The following is an 8,908-nucleotide window of genomic DNA, read 5'->3' as shown; positions in this document are numbered from 1 at the left end:
ACCACATACCACGTACCATGTACCACATACCACGTACCACATACCACATACCATACGCGTACCACATACCACGTACCACATACCACGTACCACATACCACGTACCACATACCATACGCGTACCACATACCACGTACCACATACCACATACCATGTACCACATACCATGTACCATATTCCACACTGCAGCTCAGTGGGGTGGTGGGAAGCAGACAGACAGACGGACAGACACGACAGACACGACAGACAGGCAGACATATAGTGGATTCATGCTCTCGCTTCCCCCTTCAAACACTCTGTCTCTGTATGTATGTGTGTGTGTGTGTATGTGTGTGTGTGTGTGTGCTCACTCATCAGCTGTTGGCATGAAAATGTTGAGGAGTAACGACGGTGGATTCAGATTCTGTTGCTTTCACTGTACCCTAGAACACTGACTGAAGCTTTAATAATAATGAAGTCATGTTTTAACAGAGCTAGCTGTGGCTAAATGACAGCAGAAGATGTCCTGTTGCTGTTGTACACAAATGATATCATGGCATTTATTTGACCTGATAGCAGGACAAGTATTAGCTACATGCTAATGTTAGCTAGGTATGTTCTGCAGCATTATGTTTGACTCGTTCCCTGTTGACCTTGTCCTGTAAAATGACCTTCAAAATGTCCAAGTCAACATTAGCTTCCTTGTGCTAAAATGTTGCATTGAGACAAATGCAGGACTTTTGTAACACGTTGTCTTCAAGCAGTTATTATAGTGCATAGGTAACATTAATAGCACATTGAAGATTGTGTGATTAACATCAACATTTGACTGGACTAATATGATCTGCTCCGGCTGTGCACTGATATCTCTGCCGGCAGCCACTCAGTAATAGAGTCTCTGCAGCCTACATGATGGGAATAGTATTCTGCTGCTCACGCAGACTGCAGCTGAGATAATCGTGCAGATGATTGTCAGTAATGTAGAGACGTAGATTACATCTATGAAGCTCATATATACTTAACTAAGAGTGTCAGCTTGATGTATGACATCATTATCTTCCTCACAGGCAGCGGGTCACTCTGGATCTGTGTGCTGTTCATCAGAAGAAGTTCACTGCTCTTCTCTGCTTTGCGTTACATTTTTAAACCACCAACCTGTTGGACAATATTCTGCATATTCCATCCTCTTTGGTGTTAAACACGGTGCAGCTCTCTTCATTCAAAAATAAATAGATATTTCACATATTTCTTTGTATATTTTTCATTGTAATTTTCTTGCTTTTTGTTCCAATGCAAATGTATTGTATGCAAAGCCCTACTTTGCAATAAACATGTTTCTAATTCCTGCTACAACCATCATCATAATCATATTTACTGCTGCAATCGTGTCTTGAAGTATTCTTAAAACATGAAATATTGTGCCGGCGGGGTAGTAAAATGATTTGACTGTTCACAGGTTCCCTTGTTCCAGAGGTTGTGTGTAGCTGCAGTATGAATAGTGACACCAGCGTTGGGGACGTACTGACTGCAGTGCTTCACTGTGTCACACATAACAGTCCACTGGATAGCTGTCGGCCCGCTGCTCGCATTCTACTGACGTGTATTCCTCACTGTGTATCTGGCAGGATGATGTTTCTACAGAGGACCAATGTTCAGCTGTCTGTATATTGAGGTTGCTGCTATTATGTTCATTATAATCCTCCTAAAGAGAGTCAACATTGTAAGGCCTGTACAAAATGTACATCTCTATTTAAGTGTTCAAGTGTTAACATGAGAGGTGTCTCTGGTAGTGGTGAACCTTCAGAGAAGAGAGATTCTGCAGCTCCGCTCTGCTTTAGGCAGCAGGTGGATGTGTCCAGTGAAGAACCTCTGATGAAGCTAAAGTCCACTACAGTCAGAGACTAGCTGCTGAACATAGTGGAGCATTTAGCAGCTAAAGAGACAGACGTGTCCTCCATAAGTTGGTGGAGACCAAACACAAGCTAAATGAGAGACGATGTTGGACGGACATTCATCAGGTGACACAAACACAAAGACTCCCACAGACGGTGATGATGTTGCTCTGTAACTGCTAACAAGTGATGATGGGTCAATGTTGAGTTCTGTTAACGGCGTTGAGTTATTGCAGGTTTTGCAACAATCATTGAAGTGTTGGTCTGCTGAGCTAAATATGGTTGTTCTGCACACACTTGTAGGTTTGGCCATGAATCAGTTCAACATCGACAGTCAGAAGACGTCACATCTAGATGTAAAGATCCTGCAGAAGTCAGCATCCAAACAGCTACAGGTTTCTGCTCTCATGTCAGGTGACTGCCATATTCCAAATAAGTAGCAGTTCAGCATAACACCCAGCATGCATATCTGCTCATACTGTACATGTAGAGGGGTACTGTCCGTCACAGACTATGTGCTCTCACTGTAAATACCACAGACCCTGACATGTACTATGTTTCTTACTGTTCCACCATGACAACAGTTCCTTCAACGACTCAGTATAAGTTAACTACATCCTTCATTCATTCTTCATGCTAGTCCAATGTCTTGTTCCAGAACGCTGTCCAGTTTCCTGTTTCAGAGTGTTGGACAGACTTTGCAATACCAACAAGTAGGTGTGTGCAAGGTGCTGGAGCTATAAGCAGATAAGCTGCATTTTGGATGTCAATACACGGCCATGACCATGATGTGAATCACAGCATAAAAGCTTCAGACAGCAGATACACAAAGATGAAAGCATCAGATATCTCCAGCTCAGCCTGCGGTGCACAGCACACTGTGTCCAACAGCTGCAGTACTGTGGATGAATAGTAAGCAGTGAACTAAACAAGCACATGAAGTCAGGATACAACCGGAGCTCACCAGGACCACGGGGCATGCTGGGAACACCGGAGAGATGTTTACACCTGCTGCAGCTGTCAGGCTCTACAGCTCTCTGCTTGTGTTTCATCAGGAAGTGAAGGACTACTGTTGGTCTGCTCTACTTGTAGCTCTCTCCCTCCCTCTCTCTCTGTCACACACACACATCCACACACTCACACACACGCACATACACACACACACACACACACACACACTTGCATTGCCAAACTGGGTCAGTTTGTAGCTGGTTTCTGGAAGAGGCTGAGGGATGCTCAAACTCCGCAACTGATGACATGTTGGAAAGAAAATGACGCCCATACTGCTGCAGGCATCACTGGCTGCCATGACTGCACACGGCAGCATGCTGATGTAATGCAGCACAGGAAGCTGCGAGGAGAAGAGGTGCTGAAGGAAGAACTGTACATCAATGTGTGTCTTTAAATAGGAAGAAGATGAAGAAGCATCCAAGTTCAAACCTCAAAAACATTTTGTGTGGTACGTCCACAATTCTTTTACTTAGTGATTATGTTTGAGAACAAACAGGATGTCTGGTTCTACTGCATCCAGTTGAATCTATTTCCTGTTGTCCATCTATGCTTTAGGAGTGCAAAGCTGTATCACACGAAACACCAATCTCCATTTGAATACATTAGTATGGAAATGTTGGAATATTTTGTGGGCTCTTACAGCTGGGATAGGATGAAGATGGTAATGTAGCTGATATGCATTACAATCCCATCTGGGGTCTGATTAGTTAGTGTTGTGTAGCTAACATTAGCTGATTGTTGCTGTGTGGAGTGGACACAGCCTCTACTTAGGAGGAAACTCATTGGGCCTCATTGCACCAACACTGGTTGGAAACGGTTGACAGTGTATGATGTGCTGTAATTATCTTCTCCCGACACTAAAGAATAACTGAAGAGCAGCTGGTTGCTCTGAGCGCCGGTGGTTGAAGGCGTCTCCTTGCTGCAGTGATGTAGAGGTGTCCTGCAGAGTGTCAGTACACTGGGACATCACTGTTGGGAGGGAGGTCACTGCTTCTCAGTCTGGTGTTCAGTTACTCTTTAAGATAAATCAGACGATGAAGAGGAAGGCTAGCGGTAGACTGACTCAGTGACTGATGGACAGTTTACAGGCAGAGCTGCAGAGGATTCTACAGGAAACAAGCCGTGTGAAGAGGTGTGGTATCTGAGTGTGAGACAGAGAGGGCACTGTGCTGTGCTGCCACAAGCACTCCTACTTCAGGCTGTTGTTGTCATGGTTACCCATCTCCACACATGCTATATCCGTACACACACACACACACACACACACACAGAGGAAGCAGTGAAGAGAAACAGAGACAGAGAGAGACATGAAGAAAAAAGAGAATGTATTTGTTCCAGTGATGGAGTGAGTGTGAAGAAAAGACAAACTGCCGCTCACTCATCCATGTCCTCATGCCTCCATCCTCCCATCACCGTCAAATCTGAGACAATCCAAAAGCATCAAACACACAGACTCACACCATCTATCCACGACAGTGTACACAGCTCTTATTTATTTCAATAAGTGACGGGGATCCTTGAGATGTGACCGTAGAGATGCAGCGTGACATTCAGAAGGCTTGGACCGACAGAGATGGATGATGTCACGGGGGGGGGGGGGGCAGGCAGCTCTAGTTCATGACTAATGTAATAAATAAAGTAGGAAGAACATCCCTTTAGTTACAGGCCGAGGTCACGAGCTTCACACACACACACACACACACACACACACACACACACACACACACACGTGACCTCACTTTAAAATCCAAACAGCAGCTCTGCAACAAACAAATCCACTATTTCTCCCCCAGCATGCACCAGGTCTGAGTATATCATAAACACAAGACAACCAGCTCCTGCTAGGAAACAGATACATGTAAAGTGAATGTCTTACCTGGTGAGGAGGTGAGATGCAGTCGTACAGCAGATGGACATGGAGAGAAAAGACAGGAAGACAATCTGTTAGCTGCTACGTTTAGCATGCTGAACAGAACATTGAATTGAATTGAAGATACCATCAAGCATGATGACCGAGTTAATTTTTTCATTCCTTCATTTTAGCATTCTGAGTATACTGATGAGAAATGCTGAGTCAGAGAAGCCCAGCTCAGTATTCAGCAGTTCATCCATGCTGATATCAGCCAGGTAGAGCTCTGTCTGTCTGAACGGTCTCCATTTAGATATTTAGATTCATTTGAAGATATTACATTCTGGCACTAAGCGATGTACATGGGCACCTACACAGTCTGTGGATCTCTGATAGATCTTCAGTGATTTTCACGCTGACGCTAGAACGAGTTCATCACAAGGACCTTTAAGTCCAATCCTGAAAGCTCAGTGTCACTATGCTTGTGTTTGGACCGAGCCTGTTGGAGAATAGTACTAAATGAGCTATTTGTCTAATATGTCCTTGTCCCATGAGTGAGCCGGTGTGAGATGCAGAAGTAAAGCAGCCAGTAGGTCAATGTTGTCCCGCTATGTTCTAGTAGGACGCTCTGGGAGACAGCTCTACATTTACTGTACTGTGATTGTGAACCTCAGCCTTCCAGCAGCACCCCCACCGAGGAGCAGTAGAGCTTTGTCCCCCTCTTATGGCCACACACTAACATGACCACTACCCATCTATACAGAGTGCTACAAACTGTTCATTTAAGACTTCTCAAATAAGTCAATGAACATCAGACCCTGGAAATAGAATCATGGTCCTCCCAGGTCCACATCAGAACCAGGATTACGTCAGGGGAAGATGGTGAAATCATTCTTTACTATGTGTGAATGAATATTAAATTCATGAATCCTCTCTTCATCAGGCGAGCATGTGGAACCCCTCAGGGTCCTCTTACAGTCTCTGGAGTACAGTTTGAGAAACACTAATTCAGGCGTTCAGCACTTGTTCACATAATAATTTAAATATAGTTTCAGAACTTCAGAAACAGCTTGAGGTGGAGTGCTTTAAAAAACAGGAGGAGCGCCGGCAGCAAAGCTCAGGGTGAGGAGGAACAGAGCAGAGGAGAGCGAGTCAGACGGAGAAGAACAGCCACAAGAAACATGCTGGAAGATGACCGTGAAGCTGTTCACTGTCAGGAGAAGGAGAAGCACATGGCCAGCAGCCCTACAACTGATCTACCAGGCAGTGGAAGATCAACTAAAGATGTTATTGTGTTGCATTGTGGGAAATTTAGTAAAACACGAAGAAATGATCCCCATCAATCTCAAGTCAGAATATCTCAACCTCTGCTGTTCAACTTTGACCCTCGACACGCTCTACCACCTGAGCCACTTACACGTTGCTAAAGCACTCAAGACATCCTGCACACAGAGACAGCATGTCCTCATGAAGGAGTGAAGAGCGAACACCAGTCCTATAAAGGAGAATGCCTCTGCGTACAGGACAGAGAAGAAGGTCAGTGAGAAGTATGAAAAACAAGGCAACAGCACCACAGCTACACTTATTATGAAGAGAAAGAACATCCATACTTTAGTCGTAATGCTACACTAGACCTTCCAGCCCTGCAGCGGCCAGGCAGACATGTGCAAACACTTTGTACACAAACACTGTGTCTCTACTGTTTACCTCACAATCATCATGATGAAAGATAGAGAAGTTGCATTCTTTGAATGCATTAATCTGTTACTCAAGCTGGACTTGCTGGCTCCTACTTCTCAGTAAACAACACGCCCGATCAACACACCAACCACATCAACAGCTGATCCTCATCTCACAGTAAAGTGTGTTTCTCTTGATGACACTACTGAACCACTCTGCACGTCTGGCTGAGAACTGAAGCATGTTACGTATCAACTCACTTCTTCATGTCATTTTCACTGTTAATGGACAACTCTAATCTACAAGTCTGACCTGAAGAGAAGCAAAGGGACAGATAGTGATGAATGACTGTGGTATTAACTTCAGATAGATGTGAGGATGTCCAGGTTTAGAATAATAAGAGTCACGTCGAGCTGATTCATGGCCCATTGTGACATTAACTCAGCGTAGAGAGCAGGACTCCTCCCCTCAGAGCCAGCTTTTACTCTCACTGAGGGGAAGAACCCTGCTGCTGAGGACGACCAGTGATTCATGGAAGTATTCAGACAGATGTACAGCTTCCATTACCTCTAATGCTCCCTGACCTCTTCAATGCTGTCATATGCCTGACCATACTGTTGGGTAGCCCTCTTTTGTCAACTAGCTGGGATGAGATTGGGATTTTGCTGGTGATAGCAGAGGGAGGTGGGCCATGTCAGCCACTAATAAAGGATGTGCTGCAGGTGTGCATTAGCAAGGGCTCAGCAGTGACCTCATGTATCCTTGTCATCACTGTGAGGTTGACATGACTCACTGGCCTGGCCAAGAAATTGTTCTAACATGTAAATCCCTGTAGAAGTACCCACATTTGTGTGTTAATACAGTTTGTTAAGGAGCTTTAGGGGTGCTGATAGGTAGACCTCCAGTGGTTTTACATGCCACCTTGCTGCAGTGATGTGCAGGTGTACATCAGACATGACATTACTGTTGGGTGTGATTACAGGCGCAACATGAAACACTGCTTTACAGACTGGGGTTAAGACTGCACATCTAAGTAAGCACAAAGCAGGATAAAAGAAGAAGCAAACAGAAAGATGGAAGACAGTGGGAGTGTACAGGCCAAAGAGAGGGATCAACATCACAGAGAGGAGGCTGGTGGAGGGCAAGACGGGTGAGATGGGAGGAGGAGACAGAGGGTTGGATCTCCTCCTCCTCCTGTGGGTGTGTGATGTGTAGCAGCCGAGCGTGCAGCCTTCATTATGGGCCGTAATTAAAAGAAGACAAGAGTGGAAAAGAGCCTAATACTCTTGGCTGCGTTCAGGAAGAGCGGCGGGATCAAAGGCCGCTCAGACAAGCTGCACGAACGCACCCAGAGCCGGCAGCACCCACAGCAGCCTGCCGCTCAACCCCAGCCTCCCCCGATGGCTGCGATCAGTATGGGGAGGAGGACAAGCTGCTGGGAGGAAGGGAGAGTGAGACAGAGGGAGAGACACAGAGAGATTAGAGAGAGGGAGGACGTCTCTGCTTCAGCATGAAGAATCAGAGAGATGTCAGCCTAAAGTTCTCACCACCTTTCTCTACTTAGAGTAGACATGCATCTTCACGGGTTAAACACATGCAAGCTAAAACCTACTAATTCACATCTAGTGATTTAGATCAACTTTGAGAATCACAAACTTTATTCAAATTATTTGTGTTGACACTAATGATATTGGTAATTACCAGAACTGTTATTCAAATGTTATTCATTTGACTCTAATTACTATGTTTATTGATTCACCATATATGCTTCCTTTAGGCAATATAACACTTAACACATAAAACACTCTATAAACATTCATTATTATGCAGATGATACTCAATTATACATTGATACTACATTGGTATGAATTCTTATTAGATCATGTGTATATATACAAAATTTAATTTGTATATATACACAAATTAAATTTTGTGTGCTCGCTAAACTTCAAGCATGTCTTAAAAACCTCTTAAACACTAGCCCTATTTTTAGGCCTCTGCTTGAAAATTGCATACCCATACTTAAGAGAGTGTAGATCTCTAACTACAAGGTCTATTTTAACAATTTTGATGGTATAATACAGGTAAAACTTGTGAGACATTTGTTCAGATGTGTAAATATTGTGTATATGTTACTCGTTAATAGTGAATGAAGATGGCACACAGCTCAAATTGAAAAGTTTCAGGTTCGCCTGAAAAAAAAGCACTTTTATTGAAAATATATTTTTTAAATAATAAGATACAAGCCTAAAAATACACCACAGTCATAGCACATTTTCCAGTCTCCACAACAAATTTTACTTCGATTGAGTGAAGCAGGCCAACATAATAGAGGTTTGAGTATGGACAGTCAAGCCAAATTCTCATTTTTGGAACCAGCTGTTGCGCTGGTTTTTATATATTTATATATATTTTATATAGTATTTAACTATATGTTTCACTTGTTGTATCACTACTAGTGTTCATACAGCAGTTTGGCATTATTTTGAGCCATTTTG

The 8,908-nt window shown here is 43.8% G+C and overlaps 1 protein-coding gene across 7 annotated transcripts in view; it reads right to left on the bottom strand.

The window, feature by feature from the left end:
* Nucleotides 1-8,444, bottom strand: part of LOC116395730 (pleckstrin homology domain-containing family A member 5-like) — a 120,484-nt gene extending 112,040 nt beyond the window's left edge. For 5 of the 7 annotated variants that reach the window (XM_031869818.1, XM_031869822.1, XM_031869816.1 and 2 more), the window contains exon 1: nucleotides 4,758-8,443. In XM_031869818.1, the coding sequence (XP_031725678.1) occupies nucleotides 4,758-4,798 (41 nt within the window). In that variant the 5' untranslated portion in view covers nucleotides 4,799-8,443. Of the gene's footprint in view, nucleotides 1-4,757 lie in introns of all 7 variants that reach the window. The other 2 variants (XM_031869813.1, XM_031869815.1) reach the window with 1 other exon arrangement.
* Nucleotides 8,445-8,908: the final 464 nt, after the last annotated feature.

The sequence above is a fragment of the Anarrhichthys ocellatus genome, unplaced genomic scaffold (assembly GCF_004355925.1).
Source record: "Anarrhichthys ocellatus isolate YVR2014 unplaced genomic scaffold, GSC_Weel_1.0 scaffold49, whole genome shotgun sequence".
NCBI classification, from domain to species: Eukaryota; Metazoa; Chordata; class Actinopteri; order Perciformes; family Anarhichadidae; genus Anarrhichthys; species Anarrhichthys ocellatus.
The sequence above is the reverse complement of the archived record's forward strand: the minus strand, read 5'-3'. Positions and strand labels throughout refer to the sequence as shown.